This window comes from Lepidothrix coronata, unplaced genomic scaffold (genome assembly GCF_001604755.1).
Source record: "Lepidothrix coronata isolate B3197 unplaced genomic scaffold, Lepidothrix_coronata-1.0 Scaffold20, whole genome shotgun sequence".
Taxonomy (NCBI): Eukaryota; Metazoa; Chordata; class Aves; order Passeriformes; family Pipridae; genus Lepidothrix; species Lepidothrix coronata.
Genome location: NW_016690200.1, coordinates 3169629 through 3188594, shown reverse-complemented (window position 1 = coordinate 3188594; position 18966 = coordinate 3169629). Strand labels below are relative to the sequence as shown.

The window sequence follows — 18966 nt, the reverse complement described above, 5'->3', positions numbered from 1 at the left end:
TTTGCTGTAAAAGGCACATGGAAGTTGACTTGGGTTATAACTGCCTCCATTCTTGATAGTTCCTGAAAGGAGACACACAGAGTCAGCTACTCACAAGGGACAAAACCTTGACATCTGCTTGCAGTTATGGAAATAGTTTTGTTTATTCCCTCTCTCAAGAGATTTGTAAGAGTATTTCTTAAGGCTCTTAATTTAGAAAGATCCTGTGCTGTGGAATCAGAAGTGCCGAGCAGCAGTGCTGTTTTGCATCCTTTATTCATGGAAATGAGCTGCTGTAAGGCATGATGATGTGTCTCTGTTGTGTGGTTTGGGAAGTTAAACATTAAAAGTACTCGGGAAAACATGCTGCAATGAAACTGGATTAGATTGCTCAAGTTTATCTGGTTCTTTGAGAATTCAGTTATGCCAACATAAAAATGCAAAGGGAAAGGAGCAGCACTATTGATTCAAATAGAAATAAATCAATAGTGAATAAACACTCACATTTTGGCCTCATCCCTGTCCAGATTTAAGTGCTTCTAAATTGCAGTAGAAGAAAAGAGGTGATTTTTCCCCCCCCCCCGCCCCGATAATTGTGAGAAGGAGGTTTGTTATTGATGTATTGCCTTTACTTGGTTTTTACATGTTGGAAACAATTTAACAGTAGTTTTTGTGATTCACAGTTTGGGGTTATTTTTCTCACCGTGGCTAAAATATTACATGTAAAGCAGATTTTGATGCCCGTGCCTTGCTTTTCCAGGTTTATTCACTGTACTGATGATTCCCCTGATCCTTCCCTGAACTATGAGGTAGGACTCTTTGCATGATTCCTAAATAATTTTAACAAAATGCTCACAGCCTGGGTGCCATTTGTGCCTGGGTGCATGTCCATAAAATTTGTTGTGTTTGTTTTATTGGTGTTGCTTGTGCAGTGAGGGGGGAGTGTGGTTAAGCACTGCAGGTCCTAAGTAGTTCATTTAATTGCAGATCAGGTGAGCTAAAGTGCAGGCTTGTGAAGCTTCCTTGCAATTTCCTCTCATGTCTGTCAGGTTTTGACAGGAAGGACAAGTTGAGTAGCTGAAAGTCATAAATTCTTGATGGTGTGCTGCTTGTGAACATCCCACTGAGGTTACTGAGGGAGAAACTCGCTGCACTGGCTGGGGACATCCTGAACTGAGGTGTTCTGTCATATCTTGTTTCATATGTTTGTTACCAGATTAAAATGTTCAGCTAGACATGCTTTAAACTGTTAGCGTGGAGCTACTGCTTTTATGGTAACATTTAGTCATCTCTCTAATAATAGTCTTTATGTAAATATAACATTTGTCATCATCCTGTGGGCTTAAAGGGCTTTTGAAAAGTGAATGAACCCTTTTTTTTTTTTTTAAAGCACTATCTAGTTTGCTTTAAAGATACAGGACATGTGAAAGCTGGAACAAAGAGTTCCATGTTTACACTGTAGTTAGGAATGTCATCTCTGATTACTGAAGGTTTTCTGCTGCAGCTGATGGGTGTTGGGAGTTTCCAGTATCCAGGAGCAGTAACTGGGGCCTTCAAAAAAATGAATCCTTCTGAATACTTCAGCTTAGGAAATGCAGAAACTTGAGGAAGTGCCAGAGAGATGCTTTAATTACCAGGCAGTCTGTCCTGTGGACTATAATAGTTTGCTTTCTATTTCTGTCCCGTGTCCTTGTTTTAACTGGTTTGCGCCTTCAAAGGCGTCACAGAACTCTGCTTGGGTGTGTACCAGAATAGAGGTTGATTTGGATAAATTTAATTCTGCTCATCAGCTCCTTTGACTAGGGAGCAACTTTGTGCCAATTCCATGACAGATTTGTTGTGTTGTACAGCAGGGTTTTTATTTTCCATGCTTTATCATTAATGTAACTTGGAAGTCGATTCATAAACGATTTCACAGTTATAAATGCTGTAGAAGAGCATAAGATAATTAGGGTGGGAAAGGGCCTCAGGAGGTCTCTAGTTCATTCTCATGCTCAAAGCCAGGTAAGAGTTCAAATTGGCTTGCTTGGCATTTTATCAGATCTGGTCTGAAAAGCTCAGTGGGTGGAGGCTGCACAACCTCCGTGAGGGAGCTGTTCCAATGCTTGACAGTCCTCATGGTGAAGACATTTCTTATGTGCAGTCTGAATCTTTCTGCTTTAAACTAGTTTGGACTACGTGGTATTTAGAGGTGCCTTCTAACTGAAAGGATCCTGTGATTCTCTGAAACAGATATTAAGTCTAATTGCTTGGAAGTATTTGCTGAAATGGTTATGTGAACTGCAGGTTAAGGTTGTTTTGCTTTCTTGTATCATAGGTCATCTTACCACTACAGCAGAACTGTAGATGTTGATCTGTTGACAAAAAGTTACCTGCTACCTTTCTGAGACAATATTTTGTCATTTGCTTTCCCTCTGCAGCTTGTTCTTCGCAAATGGTGTGAACTAATCCCTGGTGCAGAATTCAGGTGTTTTGTCAAGGAAAACAAGCTTTTAGGTAAGGATGTTCTTAGACAAATCTATTAGATGAAGTTCTGAGTAGTTTCTCTGATTCCTTGAATGAGAGCTAAATCTGAAGACAGATCTTGCTTGTCACACCTCATTTCTGAAATGAATGGTTTCTTCTTTCTGTAATTTAAAATGTGGCATGCTGCATTTCTCTATCCATTGTATTTGAAAGCCTGACAGCACAGCGTGCTCACCATTACAGGGAGAATATTCTTAATTTAATTGTTAATTCAGAAACTTCACCCAGAGGCTGTTTTGTGAGTGATTCTTTTATATTCAGGAGCAAATTGCATCACCTCTGACTTGCAGAATGAATACAGAGCCAATTGTGTGTTGTGCTGCTAGGACATGACCCCATGTGGATATTACATGCAGAAAGCTGGGGAGGTCAGAACATCTCCACAGGTGTCTGAGGTGTCTGAATTCATGTTATAATCAGTGTAGCTTAGTCCTGTTGTAGTTTAGAACCTGTTGTTCTGTTGCTCTGGTTCGAAGTCCTAAATGTAAAACATTTCAAGTGGCAGTGAACAACCAGGGTTTCCACAGCATGCAAAGAGCTGGTGGGCACATTGGGAGACTTCTGACAGCTGGAGAACAGGCAGGTTGTGCTAGAGCCTGTATTTTAGGCAGCTCCTTGGGTAATTGGGTAAATTTAGCTGAATTACACTCTTCTGGTTGTGCAGATTATTCTCTCTTGACTACAGCAGGAGCTGAGACATCGAGTGCACACCCAGGTGCTAGAATTGAGTGGTTTAATTTCAGGCTAAGTACTGTTGTGGAGTTTGAGTTTGGTTTTGGTGTGGTCTACCATGGAATCTTTAGAGACGAACAGAAATGCAAATAGCACAGGACTGGTGCACAGTTGTTCTTACCAAGGTTGAATCATTCTGCCTGAAGTCTTCTAACAAGGAAATGTTACAACAGTCATGTAGCAAATCCAGACTTTACAGGAAGGAAGGTGATTTTTTTTGCTTTAAGATAAAACCAGGTTTGCTCATTTTATCTGTCTCATACCTACATATTCACAAACCCAAGCTCCATTTCTACAAGTGATCTATCCAGGATACCTTGTGATGGTATGGAAGACAAGGGATATTAACTGTGTAGTCCTCATTGTTTTTCCTGTCTTCCTCTCAGCATTGTGACTGTAGGCTTGTTCTGGATGTGTCTTTTTTTACCTGTTAGAAGCTGTCAGTAATTCATTGCTCCATCCTGTCCCACCTCTGTGAATCTAGGAATGTACTCCCTGGTTTTTGTTTCCTGATCTGAGCATCCTATGGAGCTGCACATGGATGTTTTGAGCTGTGCTAATCCAGGTGCTGTCAACACATACCATTCTCCTAAGCCCTTTTATTTGGCTGTTTTTTCTGATGCTTCTACACTTGTCTTCCCATTCTCTCTCCATTTATGCCAAGTGCAGGTTCATTACAGTTCTCTGTAACAGAGTTTATGTTGCTGTTAGCAGGGATTCTCCATTAGGTCAGGATTACTTAATGGCTACTGACAGAGCTTTTTGAAGGGAGAAGAGCTGAATCCTGTCCTGTCCTGTAATGCTGTGAGCACCACAACTGCCAGAGATACACATCACTGTAATAACCTCTAACACATCTGAATTTAGTTTTATTATAGAATATACATAGTAATATTTATTTTCAAACCATTTGTACACTGGCTAATTAAAAACTGTCCATTTCATGGCTAGAATTTGAAACTGTAGATCTGCCAATATGGGCTTTTTTTAGCTAGCACTCCAGCTGCATTTCTGAAGATAGTTCCAAGATTTTTCATAATGTGTTCCCATGCTCTTAAAATTAATGAGCCTGTCAGTCAAGCTAAGGAGTGATAGTTGCAGTGTAGTGAATGATTTTCCAGTTACACATCTGCCTCCCTTGAGATGCCATCACCTCTTGGTTTTTGTTTTTTAGACTCAGCTTCAGCTCTGCAGTGGTTTTAAAAAGTCCAAGTTCCACTGACACCATAAACTTTTTGTATGAACTTTTTTAGAAAGAGCACATCTTTGGAGGGAGTCAGCATTGTCTTACAGTAAAACAATCTGTGTTTTGTATATGGTTAAAATAGCAAACTGACATCAGGGATAAATCTTTTTGGGGGGATTCTGGCTTCTTCTGTATGTAACCAGCCTGAGTTACTCATTCTTCAGTGATGGGGCAGCTCTTGGATTTGGCTTTGTGAAACAGGGCATTGCAATGGCCTGTGTTGACACATCCTGTATGAGAACTGTCATTCAAGATGGATGCAAGTGTATAATCCTGCTGATGTCATTTTAAACTATTGTCTTGTAGACAAACACGTGTCTGAAATTAAGAGCTTGTGATGTAGCTGGGAAGTGTCAGATAGGCAGGAAAGCCCTTGAGGGAGTAAATGAGAGCAGCAAGGTACTTGACTGTGTGCCATCTCATTGATTTGGGGATTTAAGATTTCACCTGTAGTGCCTTATCAAACAAGCATCTGTTATTCCACACTTAAAAAACTGGTTAAATGAGAATCTGTGGTACACTAGGATCTATCATCCTTGCTAATGTGCGAGCTTAGCCTCTACCTCTTTCATTTCATGGTTCCAAATTGTGGTCCCTACCTCTGATGTGCAGAACAAGGTTTTTGACCACAGTAACCAGCGGGAATAAAACTGAAAGGAAAAGACAGGAACTAGAAACTTAAACAGAGGTGAATGTTCCTCCTGGAATTCACTTAAAAATAGTCAAAGAATGTGCATATAAAATGTAGGACAGGGCTGTTCAAGGACAAGATTCCTAATGGAAGTACTTTAAGTACAGGAGAATAAAGCTAAAGACTAAGTCATTGGTGATGGTTGAAACCTGGGAGAACCCCATCTTCTGAAATATAAATGATGGCATGCATGTGCCTGATAACTGCATTTTTTCAGGTTTGGTTTTTTGTATGCCTGGAGCCCTTTGTAATCAGCTGAAATCATTGACAGGTATATCCCAGAGGGACTACACCCAATACTACGACCACATCTCCAAGCAACATGAGGACATCTGCAGAGCCATACAGGAGTTCTTCGAGAAACACATTCAGTATAAATTCTTGGATGAGGACTGTAAGTATCTTAAGCAGATCTGTGGATATGCATCTCTCTCTTCACAGCTGTTGCTTTCCCAAGGCTTGGTCCTGTTTAACTTGGGAGGGTCTTACAGCTCTTGTGGCTTTAGCATCTGGAGGAGCGAAAGTTTGGAGTGGCTATAAAATTGGCAACAAAAAACTCCTGAAGGAATAGGCTGGAGCTCTTCAGGAAAACACAGTAAATGAGTGAAAGATCCCTTCAAAAGGCATAATGATTTTTTTTTAAGACGTTTTGCCCTTATACTTGAAAAATTTTATACCTGAGGAGTAAAGTAGGAGATGCTTGACAAAAAGCATTCAGTAGTAAGAAGAATACTTGTTTATAAAGATGTTGTCAGATGTTTGCTGCTAAATTATTGGTGTATTTCTTGAATAAAGTATTTTAAAATTTTGTTTCAAGAAGTTTTAATAATTTCTCTTAGAATATTAATGCACACCAGTCTAGGTGCTGAACCTTTTGAATAAAGACCACAGTATTTGATACACCTAAGCAGCCCAAGTAAATTGTCTTGTTCTTTAAAAGTTAAGTCCTTTGCAAATTTTACTGGAAATAGTTTCTTGACATGGTTTAGTGAGAATAGAATAGAGTTCCATTGTGATGGGTGATCAGTAGTGGTGAAAAACATGGGGAAGAAATTTAAATTGGGTCTGGCATGGACCAAACCTCAGTTTGGTAAAATACATGAACATAAGAGTTGTCTGGTAGTTGTGTTGTCTTCTCTAAAGCTTTGAAAATTCAACCTTCAGGTAAGTTTTGAGCAAGGTTAGTTGTTTTGCTGAGCCACCAGAGCAGCCAAGTAGATCTGTCCTCTCTGACTGTTTGAAAAAGATACTTTCTAGTGCCAGTATTTGTTATATCAGAATTCTGAATAATTTAACTCTGCAGAGTTCCTTTATTTCCGTCCAGAGAAGTTCTCAAGGACCACTGCTTGGAGAAGAGTAGCAGTCTGGAAATCAGTACAATAATTTAACAGGTCCATAAGCTTGTGTTTTGAAGTAAGATCAGTCCTATAGATCTGACATTTCTGATTACTGTCTTTTAATTTTCCTCTGTGTTCCAATGTAATTTTAGCTGGTATGTAATCAACTGATAGATAAGAATTCAGGGCACTATTTTTGGAAATTGATGCCTAGATTTAGGCTCTGAAATTGCTGCCTGGTGAACTGAAAGGTCTGAAGTGTCATCTTATGTAAAGGATGGCATCTGAGTTACCTTCTGGGAAAAAGAGGTTTCAGGGTGACCTTCTGGGATGAAGGTTTGTTAACCTTTTGTTCTGAGGCACTAAATGCTGGTCCATCTGCAGAGAAATGTCATGCAGAAAATGTTTTCTGGTTTTTTGTGATTTTTTTTTTTACCACCTTTCATTTATCCCCCATCATCTCCCTTGATCTGGTAGCATATGTGTTGCTAACAATAAAATCTGGCTTTGCTTGTTTGTTTGCTTTTAAAAGGAAAGGTATTACAGCTTTTTTTCCCTGACTTCTTGTTTCGTTGGGGATTTTTGATGCTGTTTGCTCTGCTTTTTCCAGTTGGTCTGGTACCATCTCCAGATGGAAGAGTTGAGTCAGAGCAGCTGAAACATTGCAGAGTCAGAGCAGTAGGATAACAGATGGGTGAACGCTTTATAAATACTTCTAAATTATGTTAGAACCTTCTAAATACCTTTCATAAGAGCCCAGTAAAACAGTGCTCTGGAGGTATTGGTACTTGCTGTAGAGCTGAGCCTTGGCTTACCCTCTGTTTGAGCAGTTTCTGATGAAGTTTTACTCCAGTCTCACTGGCACAGGACAGTCCTGCTCTGAGGTGACCCCTAAGAGGAGGGAAGAGTTCAGGTTTTCTCCTCTGTACAGTGTTTGTGAGTGTCCTGAGCTAGTCACCAGCGTGCCAGCAGTCTTGCCAGGGATGTGATCCCACTAAAGGCCATTGTTCTCATGGACTGCCATGGTCTTGCTTTAATCTGACAGCCCTCACTTGATAGAAAAGCTTGCTCAGATGCAAGCGTTCCATGCAAGTGGGATATGACTAATGAGAGGACATGGTACAGGCACCAAGTTCAGTTGCACAGCTGGAGAAGAAGTCCTGGGGTTGCTGTGCTCCTCTTTGCATTGGTGACTGAATTAGCCACTGAGGGCTTCTCTTCCTGAGAAAGCAGAGCACTTAATCCTGGAGTGACATTTTAAATTGACGCAACGGAGCTTGTGCCGGAGCTGTGTGGATATTTAGGCTGGATGGTCAGAACCAGATACGTGCCTGACTTTGGCTTTGTGGAGTTGTGGTTTGCCCTTAGCCCAGCCAACCTCACATGAAATGTCAGATTAAGCCTTACATGGATGGTTGTGATCAATCAACATTCCCTGTTCCTGACGGGCAGCTTCCTGAGACTCAAGTGTTCTGCAGTCATATCCTGAGTTTAGTTTATCCACATGTATTGGGAAATCTCTTAGCTGAAATATTCCCTTCCTTATTCATGAAGGAAATGACAATACAGCATTTGTCTGAGGCTTTTCTAAAGCTTTCGGGTTTTTTTCTTTTCCTTTTCTTCCTGCTAAACTGGTACAACTTTTGCATGTGGCCATGCCCTGAATGCTTATCTGTGGATTTCCCTGGCTCAATAGAAAGACAACTCAAGGATTTGTTTAACCACACAGAACAGCAGCTGATAGAAAGCTGCATGTACAGAGGTTCCTGTTTAATTAAGCCAAGGGGAGGAAGAGCAGCAGAGCCAGGCAAGGCAGCTTTGTGTCAGTCACCGTGTCAAGGGGGCTGTTTGAAGGAGTCCTTGGTAATCAGTAGGTGTGCTGTGTCTGCTCTGGGTTACATCAAACGTGGCACCCACCCCTTTGTTCTACAACCTCTTTGTCTTCTTAGCTGCTGAAGGCCTAATCTCCCTCAAGCAGGAACTTTCTCTTGTTAAATGTTTGTGCAATGTCCAACACAGTGGAGTCTTGATCCATTTCTCCATTCTGCTGCAAATGAAACAGCAGCAATGTCAAAGATAAGCTTCTCTCTGGGCTTAGAGTTTATCAAATGTTCTTCACTGGGGGGAAAAATCAACAGAGGAAACCAGCATTAAATGGAAAAACCCGGCAGCCAATCTCCCAGTGCATTAACAGTGGTTCTGAAATGTTTCAGCTCCCTCTTGGAAATGAACCTAATTCTGGCGTGCAGTTCTTTAGACATATTGACTTTGCAGATTGTGCTGTGTACACAAGTATCTATTCAGATTTAGATGTCTTGAAATATATATTGTTGAAGATTAACACTTTTTTTTCTCCTTTTCAGTTGTTTTTGATGTGTACAGGGACAGCAGGGTAAGTGAACAATAGGTTGTATATAATTGTTTATTCTGTGAAAACGCTGAAATGCTGAGATGAAGCAAATAATAGCTTTGTCTTCCTAGAAGTGGTTTTGGGGGAAAAAAAAAGAAACAAACAAACAAAAAAATCCCACCAAAACATAAAACGCAACCAAACAAAAAAAAACCCAAATCCCCAAACAAAACCCCAAAACCTATTCGATGTTATTCTTTTCTACAGGTCTTTTTCTATGTTAAGCACTACCTACAGTAAAAGAATAATAGGATTAGGGGTGTAAATATGACTGTGCCAGTGAATTATTTACCATCTTCCAGATTATTAGTATCTTCCAGAGAAGCTGTCCTAAAGCAAAGAACTTTGGCTTCAGCTGCAATTCTGTTGGTTCTGTGAATCTACTGAAGGCAACTTAGTTTTCATTATGACACAGAGAGTCTTTGCTGCAGTAATTTAGAGTTGAATCGACTATTTCAGTTGGAAGGGACCTACAACAATCATTGAGTCCAACTGAACAGTTGCCTGAACAGTTCAGGGCTGACCAAAAATTAAAGCATGTTATGGACAATGCTCTCAGGCACATGGTGGGATTCTTGGGGCTATTCTGTGCAGGGCCAGGAGTTGGACTCGATGATCCTTGTGAGTCCCTTCCAACTCAGGATGTTCTGTGACTAACAGATTTGGGACATTTTCTTTTAAGACAGATATTTCCCTGGGCTTTATTTTTTTCCCACCATGTGTTATTTTTCCCTATAGCATCTGAGCTCATCAGAATTTATTAATATTTCTTCAGATTATCCGTGTGAGGTTGGAAAATAGTAACTTGTGCTTCATGTGTGGAAGCCTAGGATATGAAGGGATAATTGTGAAAAGGGAATGTGAATGTGACATATCCAGTTTGTGACAGATGGAAGCCGATTTTTTCTTTTCCAGCTGCTCCAGCTGTGGTTCTGAGATGTGGGCAGAACCCTGAACATCCAAATAGTGATGGAGTTGGGGAGAAATGTTCCATCTCAAATATTTAAAAGACACAGATGTGGTACTTAGGGATGTGGTTTAGTGGTGACCACAGTGGTGCTGGGTTAAAGGTTGGAATTTATGATCTGAAAGGTCTTTTCCAACCTTAACAATTCTATGAACTTCACATGCCAATATCAGAGTTAGTCACCTTGACTTCTCCCAGTGCCAGTGGAGAGAAATACTTGGTCAGATGAATTGTGCTTGAAAGGCACACATGTATTGTTTTAAAAGCAACTACAACCAAAAATGCATTATCTAGCCTTAAATCTGAAAGCCTGATTTAGGGAATCACATTAGTGTGTGAAAGTTAAGAGTTTCGCTTAATTTTTTTTCCAATCCTAAACCAGAAATGCAAAAACAATGGCTACAGACTTTTGTTCTCTATATTTCTAAGTCTCCCTGTTTAACATGTTTACAGTTATGGGATTGGAGAAAGCCTTTATTTGAGTTGAGTTGGGAGTATTGGTAGTAACTCCTGATTCTGAGTTTGAATGTTGCTAAACTATTTTGGAATTGTTTAATAGTAAATCGTGCCCATGGCTTGCAAAACAGAAACTAAACAGGATGGTTCCTCATGTGGAAAACAACTACTGTACTGTTTCTCAGCACAGCTTTTAATGTAGGTACCTAAAACCAGGTAGGGACTGGGAACAACCACGCTGAAAGGAAAATTACCTGCCCAGGCTCAGCTCCTCAGACGTGAGGATGCTGTCAGGGAAAATGAGGAGCAGCACTTCAGCATTGAACCAGACTCTGCTTTTGGGTTCTCTGCCTCATAGCTGAGGCATGAAAACAGATTATTGAAGTAAAAGATTTCAGCCTGTGGGGTCTCAAATGAGCAGTGTTTCTTCATCTGTCAAGATAAAATATATCTGTTTGTAGACGTCTCTCGGTGCCTTTCACCCTCAGGTTTTGTAAACTGCCAGATAGCCCTTTGTGTGTCAGATCCTCCTCCTTTCACACATACTTCTGTGGTTTGCAACTGCATTATTCATCTCTCCCTTTGTGTGTTAGTTACAGGCAGCAAAAGAATATTGAGTGTTTGTGAGCGTGATTAATTTCCAGAGCCCGTGCTCCTCATCATGCTGGTTGCACAGCAACCTCACCTACAGAATGAGAGAAATGTCCACTGTCTGCTTGTTTTAAATACTTTCAGCTCTAAATATTCAGCTTGGAGAAGCAGCTTGTTGTTTGATATGGTTGTGAGTGAGAGCAGCCTCCTTCCTGTGCTTGCTTCAGTTCCTTGGGAGACTGGATGGAGTTGGATGCCACAGGTCCTGCTCGCGGAGATGGAGGGTGGCAGCTCCCAGTGGTTGTTCAAGAGCTGACAAAGCCTGAGAGACAGCTCTGCTGTTGTTCTTTGTTGTCTCCCAGGTGTGACCAATGAACCAGGCAAGTCACTGGGGTAATGCAGGGAGATGCAGTGAGTGGCTGCAGCCCACTGTGGGCTCACAGCTCTGGTGAACGTGCAGTCCAGTGCTTGTGTCTCTGCCTTGTGAGTGTTGTCACTGTGCAGGAAGGTGCAACTGGAGTTAGGGAGATGTAACAGTTCAGTTTGCATTTTATCTGTCTTTAACTTCCTTTAAGCAGTCTGTGTCATAGGCACTTCCTTTCAGCAGTGTGCTGCTTAATGCTCTAGTAAAACAAAGCGTGAAGTGGCATGGTGTGGTAAATCTATTGGTTCCTCCTTTTAGGATGAGAAAAAAAATCTTATGTATTACAAATGTATTTCTTTTTTCAGCTCCAGATATGCACAACTTTGTTTTCCTGGCTTGTGCACTTCTCATGGCAAAGATTACTAGAAATAGGCAGAAGATGGCAGATAAAGAGCTTTACTGTTGTTCTTTAGATACACAGTGCAAGTCATCTGAAACAACATTTAAATCATGACATTGCATGTAAGAGTTGAAAGATAATTTAATCTTAAGAAAAGACAGTTTGGTTACTGACCCAGAGTTACACACACTCCTTTTAATGAGCCCTGAAAAGAGATATTTAGTTTGTTTTGCCACTTCTCATCAATTTGCAGCTACCAAAGCTCTGTGCAGATTTAAGATCCTCTCAAGGAAACAGCTGGTGGTGTAGATGGGGCACTGCTGCCTGCAGGGGTGGAGGAACACTGCTGGGTGCTCACAAAAACCGTGTTGCTTTCAGGAGTCTCAAACCCAATCTTCAGTTTTTTTCCAGGGTACATATCTTCTCTAGAGGAATGATCTTGTGTTCCTGTGAAAATGCTATTTGATGTATTTGGGGCGAAGAGGAATCTCTGTGAACTTTTGTAGGGAAGTATTAAGTATTACTGTTTCTGATCCAAGGAAAGATTCTCTGAACCGATGAACGAACTTTGCCAGCCATTGCTTCTGTCTCTGATTAAATTGGTTCATTAGCTTGTTTTTCCAGTGTGATAGAGTGAATCTAAAATCCCAGATTAGTCCTCGTGCTGCCTTGGAGCTAACAAGACATCCCCATTAGCAAAAGTAAAGCATGGCCTGTAATGATAATTTGTGATGGCCTTTTGAGGAGGACCAAAGATGGGAAATGACAGCAGATGTTTGCCCTGCTGGCCCTGCACTGATGGTGTCACTATTAGTGCAGAGGTGTTGCAACTCAGACTTGGGCTTCTTCACCCTTCTGAACCAAAAAGAAACCACTCAGGACTGACCCCCCTCATTTCACAGTTTCTTTTGTAGCTGTCTAGTTTCAGCACTGCTGTTGCCGTGGTTTGGCCTCTTAAAATTTGCCCTGGGGGAGCTGTACCCCGTGGGCCTGCCCTGAGAGAGAGACCTGTGAAACCCTGTGTGCAACTACACACCCGCTGGTCGGGTGCTGGCTCAGCTCCAGTGTGCAGATAATATCACTGCTTTCACCTGTGCTGGGACTCCCTGTACCTGCTCGAGGAACTGGCTGTGGATGGTAACAGAGCAGCCAGAGCCCTTCTGTTCTCTATCTGATGGGTCTCCGTGCATTTCCTCTTCCACAGTGTATTAGTGCCTGTGGGATAGCTTAGGGCTGTGGGTGGGAGAGGCAGTCTCCATGTTACTCTGTGCTGAAGGCTGCAAAAGCATCTCTGTGAGTTAGAAACCAGATGGCTGTAGCGTTAAGTCATTGAAGATATTTGCTGTTTGAATCAAGGTGGGGAAGATCTTTTAAAGAAAGAAGATCCTTCAGTAATGAGGGAAAGGAAGAGAAAGCAAAATGAATGGCTAGTAGCTACACAGTTTTCAGGTTTGTTTTCCAATTCCAGTTGATCTTTAATAAACACAATAAAACTCTTCAGTCCTGCTTATATGACTGCAACCTTTTCCTTCCATATTTGATAGAGCTGATTTCTTCCAGATGTAATACTTGTTTTGCAAATTCTTACTAGCAGCTGTAATCAAATTTCATTATAATTTATTACAATATTTTGTTTTGTTAGAATAGTTGACACTTTCTTGGGTAAGGAAAGATGGCCCTGTGCTGGGGGTTGTTTCTTGAGGTGACTTAGGGAACCCAGTTTCTTCCTCCCACACACACGTCTCTGTTACCTTTAATATGTCAGTCTCTGCTTTCATTTTTCAGTTGTGTAGCAGGAGTGCTGTTGTGCACACTACACAACTGTTTGGAACACAAAAAGATTAAAGTTCAGGCACGAGAAACTGGTCTGGACTTCTAGTAATGGCTATGTTAAAAGTGCCTATAAGTTATTCTGTATTTATCTGTGTTTGTAGAGCATCTTTGTGCTTCCATGAGCTCCATTAGCCTTTTTTAGACCCTGCTCTGTGTTTTTGGAGTCCCTTCAGAGACCAAGAACAGCAATTCTTGTGGAAAACTCAGTTTAAAGTAGGGCTGAAGTGCCTTTTGATTGAAAGCAAAATCCTTGTTTTGGTGGTTTAGGTTTATTTGTTTGGTTGTGTTTTAGGTTTTTCTGTTTGTTTTTGTTGGTGTCCTCCCTTATTCCTTGTTCATGCTGTCTGGGAATCTTGGAGGACCATGGAGATTAGACAGAACTTCTGTGGCACCTGGCATAGAACTAAATGCAGTTTATTTGAGCTCTATTTGATATTTTGTTTTTAAAAAAAATACTTAAATTAAATTAGTAAGTCATAACTTGCTGTGATTTAAAACTGTATAATGTAAAGGATGTTAGACTATTTAAAGTGCTTAAAACCAGGTAGTTTGTTTTGATATCTTTTTATCTAAAGACTAAGCACACTGTAATGATACAAGTGTATGTGTATTCTGATTTATTTTTTTTTTGTTGTTCTTTTGTTTTGTTTTAATTCTGTGATTTGTTTTAACTCTTCTGTGGTTCCTTTGCAGGGTAAGATTTGGTTAATAGATTTTAACCCATTTGGTGAAGTAACAGACTCCCTGCTCTTTACATGGGAAGAACTGACCTCTGGGAAAAACCTGAAAGGAGACCAGAGTGAAGGGGAAGCAACAGAACAGGTGAGGCAGGCTCAATAATGTCCAACAGCAGTTATGGCCTTTTTTTTTTAACCTGTCTTTCGCTCTTATAATCAAATTGTGATGCAAACCCCATTTTGAAGTAAGTGAAGGTCCTTAACTCATGACACCTAAACTCTTTGTAAAGCAGAATCTTCCTTATTAGCCAGTAGTTATATCCCCACAAGTATCACCTGCTAGTTTTAGATGCCTTAGGGAATTTTTAGTTCAAACAGTACGAGCCCATATCACAGCTTTGACCACTTTGCAAAGAAGACGCCCTGAAACTTCCTTTTATGCAGTTCTGATGCTCTCAATTTTTTCTTAAAATGTGTTACTTATCTATATGATCCCTCAAACTTCTGTTTTGTTCCTGTTGTCTTGTCATACAGTTTCCCACACCTCCAGCTTCATGCCTGGTGGGGGGAGTCAAAAAAAAGCTTAACTTCTGTCTCCCCCTCATCTTGAATACCCTCAGGGAAGCCCCATCCTCTGGTTGAACTCCCTGGACTTGCAGAGCAGGGCTTTTCCATCTCTCTTCCAAGCAGCCTTGCCTCCATAAAAACAAGTTAACTTCCCGTTAATACAGAGAGGGAGGAATAGTCTTCATTTTTTGTATTCTAGGGGTTTTTTTTCCTCATGCTTGAGACAGAGTCCTCACATCTTAACTGCTCAGACAGCCGGATGGGGATGGAAAGAAGTGTGTTAGTAGATCCTGGGAAACACTTGGTCGTTTTTGAGGAGAGATATCTAAGTCAGTGTGGGCTTTTAGTTTCTAGCTGTTGAGCTGCATTAGAGGGAACTGAAATGACATTTATTGGAGCTGATTTTAGCATTTGAGCTTTGCTTTAGTCCTGTGGCCATTTCCATGACACGTTGACAGGGAACACCACTCCTCAGACTGTCGTTCAGGCCAGTTTCTCTGTCTCACACTGTGGCTGTTACTGTATGAAAACCCATTCCAGGAATCTTCCTGCTAAAAGCTACGTCTCCTTTGTTAAAACACACTCCCAATTCTTGAGCTGTCTGTGGGACACCGAAATTTTTGTTTTGGGATTTCTTTTTCTCCGTGCCAGACGCTTTACACAGTTTTCTGTAGTGCAAGCCTGTATGAAAAGCAGAATAACTTGTCTTCATGTTTCAGCTTATATCCAATCACAGAATCTGGTGTGAAGTTACTGATTTTCTCTCTTTAAAATGAAGCTCCTTATTGCTGTACAGTGGGCAATTAAATTGCATGTCAATGTGTTGAGCTGAAAATTATATAATTACCCAAAACCTGTTGCTACAGTTGAGCATTTAGACATATTTTTGGCTCTTTTATAGAGATATTTTTTCCTTCAGTAAGTAAATTGGTTGGAAAGTTTAGATTATAATTTCAGTAAGGTTATAGTTGCAAATGTGTTTAAACAAGGAAACTGTGAAGACAAGTTTGGGGATTCTTTCAGAAAGATTTTTCTCTATCCAGATACTTATGTAGCTACTATTGCCCAAAGTTGCTTATAGCTCCATTATTACAGCACTGTTCTAAGCACAGCATATTAAATACATTAATAATTGATACATTTTAGGAACTTTACAGCGAGGGAATGAAAGCCGTTAATTTGACTGTTTAATGTGTTTGACATTTTAAATTGCTCTGGAGTGGGCAGAGGTTTTAGGAAGAAAACTACAATTTTTAGAAAACACAAGTTTAGTTGAATGAACGCCAAATAAAGTCATTGGCAACGTGACTCAGGCAGTCTCACGGAGGAGTTCAAAACATTTTGGTGTCTTTCCCAAAGGATTATCCAGTTTTCCGCTGCACGAACAGTAAAGTCACCGTCCAGCCCAGTCCGTACCTGAGCTACCGACTGCCGAAGGATTTCGTGGACCTTTCTACAGGAGAGGATGTTCACAAACTGATCGACTTCCTTAAGCTGGTAAGAAGTGGCAGGAAAAATTCCTGGCCTGCCATCCTTGTCAAATGGAAACATCAAAGTCCCTGGAACTGTGCTTATGTAATTAACGCGGATTATGTAATTATGGAAAAAGTAATGTATGAAGCCATCACACGATGTATTGTTGGGCTAATTGTTTTTGAAGTGATGGAGAGCAAGCTTTCATACTGATCTCACTTCAGTTAATTGATTTTATCTTTATGGGAAGGAATGAATGTAGTTCGACACATCTTACTGAAGATGTTTTCTTTCTAATTTTTTAGAAAGATGTTTTCTTTTCTAATTTAAATGTAAACACAACTGTAATGCAAATAGAAATGTACTTTTTGAATGCCTGGAGCTAATGCTTTTAAGAACCCCTTTAAAAGTTAGAAGGTAAGTATATTAGGAAAAGTCCCTAAACAGTTATTCCTTTTTCAATACACTTTCTTTATTCTTTTGATGAACAGTGATGTGAAAATGTGAATCTTTGTGAAGTAGGGAAGGGAGGGCAGGTTATCTGCGTCTTGATCACTGGCTCTTGCCACCACTGTCATGTTTTCTGGTTCTTGTATATTCCATTAGTTAATGCACAGGGCAAATCTTGTTCTTTACTGGAAATAAAATCCTGTAGTTTGGGATGAGAGCTGATATTGCTCTGTTCCATTTTCTGGAAACATTATCTCTCAGCATTCAAAAAATGACTTAGAAACGCAGTCATTGTCTAATCCATTGTGTCTGAAAACACTTGTGATGATTTATTAGTGCTCTTATTTCAGATAACTGTGCCCTAACATTATGAACTCTCCTGTTCTGTTGACAGAAGAGAAATCAGCAAGATGATGACTGAGGTACCCAGAAGCATTACACTGAATTACAAGCAAGAAATGCAGCTAAAGCTATATTTAGCATAACTATTAAACTATTGATTTAAAGAAAACGTGCTTTTTATAGTCAGTGAAAGAACTGAAGAGCTGTTCATCCTCTGTGTCTCTTGGTTTATATAAAAGTGTAGAAAAGCTTTTTCAGGGAAACATGAAAGGTCAGGGTGAGTTCTCGCTGGATTCCAGGTGCAAGCCAGCAACAGTCTGAGTGCAATGAACAACTGCTTTCCCATCTCATATTGTGAAGACTGATGCCAGTGAGCTCTGCCTTTGGACTCTTCACTGATAAATATGGCAACATGTAATGCTTGTGCAGTTAAAACATCGAGCATCCTCTGAGTTTAGGCACAGTCTTGCTGAAAATATAGTCACAAAGAAAAAGGAATGTACATTTTTATCTGTAGTAACCTTTTAAAATTGTAAATTGATTTTCATTTGGGAGCACTTCTTGTCCTTTATGTAAAAAAAGAAATAAATAAAAAAGTGAAGAAAGGATTTTTTTTCTTTGAGGGCTAATACTTCATTTCAGAGAACAGGTATAGCTACAGCAGACTACTTAAGGTTTGAAAATTTTGCATATCAGGACTTGGAAATTCTTAATGCATTTCAAGTAAAGTAGTGTTATCACAGTCACTAAAGCGATGAAATTTGTTAAACTTCACTAAATTTCATTTTATTTGCATAGAAAAACTTTCCTGAAACCTATTTTTGTAACAGGATTACATACTAGACATCATCTGTGACAGTCTACATAGTTAAACATAACATCAGCCTGTAATTTTATATTCAGACTCAGTCTTATTTCTTTTGTATCACATCTCTGAGTTTCCTAAGAACATGATTACTCTTTCAGCTCTTAAAATACTGTATTCATTTGGTGGCAGCTTGTGTTTTGTGCCTCAGTGGAAGCCTGGCTAAATTTGGGGAAACAATTGCTGTGATTTGGGAGGTGGGAGAGGGGAACAGGTTCAGATGAAGAACCAGTTGACTTTTGGATACAGGTGTTTGCATGGCATCAGTCATTTCTTAACAGTGTGCAGAGTTCCCATTGGAAAAAAAAAAGGACATTTGGAGATGCTCAGAGCCCCTGGAAATTGGTTCTTGTTTCACACCAGTCATGTGATACTCTCTGTGTATATAAAGCAGTTCATGTTTCTTTGCCTTGCTTTTGCTGTCAGTTTGGAGTGGTGCTTGGTTACAATCTCTTCTTGGATGTTAAATCTGAGCTTAGATGTTAAATTATTACTTAGTGTCTTTATTTCACTTCACTTTTGAATGAAAAATTACTCTAGTTGAAGATTATGCAGTTTAAGAATCCCATTCTATGAAACACATCGGTGGAACATCACAGACTAAAGCTCCTGGAGTCAGTACAGGACATGCTCTGCCTTTGAAGCACTGGAACCTGCTTCTCAAGAGCTTTTTGTACACAAATTACATGACCATTAACTCAGGGCTGGGCTATACCTAATCCTGCCATATTGTAGGACTTTGGATGAGTGTTTCTCGCCCTTATCAGAGGGATTATTTGAGTATAAATGTCTCTAAATCAGGTAGGAACTTCAAAGTGTAAAAAAATCCACAAAGCTTTCCTTTTCCTTTTAAGGTTTCTAGCCATAACTTAAACTGATGGGATGATCTAACCACGCTTCCTTTATACACATGATGCCCTGAAACTTCCAATGGTTTCATAAATGCTTCTGAGCTACAGATTATTGTCTTTAAAAATACAGAGTCTTGGTTTAAAGCTGTAAGATAGTTTCCTGAATCTTTCATGTAGGCTCGACAAATTAATTTACCATTATCTCAGCT

The 18966-nt window shown here is 40.1% G+C and overlaps 1 protein-coding gene across 1 annotated transcript in view; it reads left to right on the top strand.

Moving 5' to 3' along the window:
• Positions 1-18313, top strand: part of CDC123 (cell division cycle 123) — a 32214-nt gene extending 13901 nt beyond the window's left edge. Inside the window, exons 7-13 of the mRNA XM_017807772.1 lie at positions 740-788; positions 2400-2475; positions 5446-5568; positions 8875-8903; positions 14226-14354; positions 16136-16273; positions 17094-18313. Coding sequence (XP_017663261.1) covers positions 740-788; positions 2400-2475; positions 5446-5568; positions 8875-8903; positions 14226-14354; positions 16136-16273; positions 17094-17120 — 571 coding nt within the window. The 3' untranslated portion in view covers positions 17121-18313. The remainder of the gene's footprint in view (positions 1-739; positions 789-2399; positions 2476-5445; positions 5569-8874; positions 8904-14225; positions 14355-16135; positions 16274-17093) is intronic.
• The last annotated feature ends 653 nt before the right edge of the window (positions 18314-18966 follow it).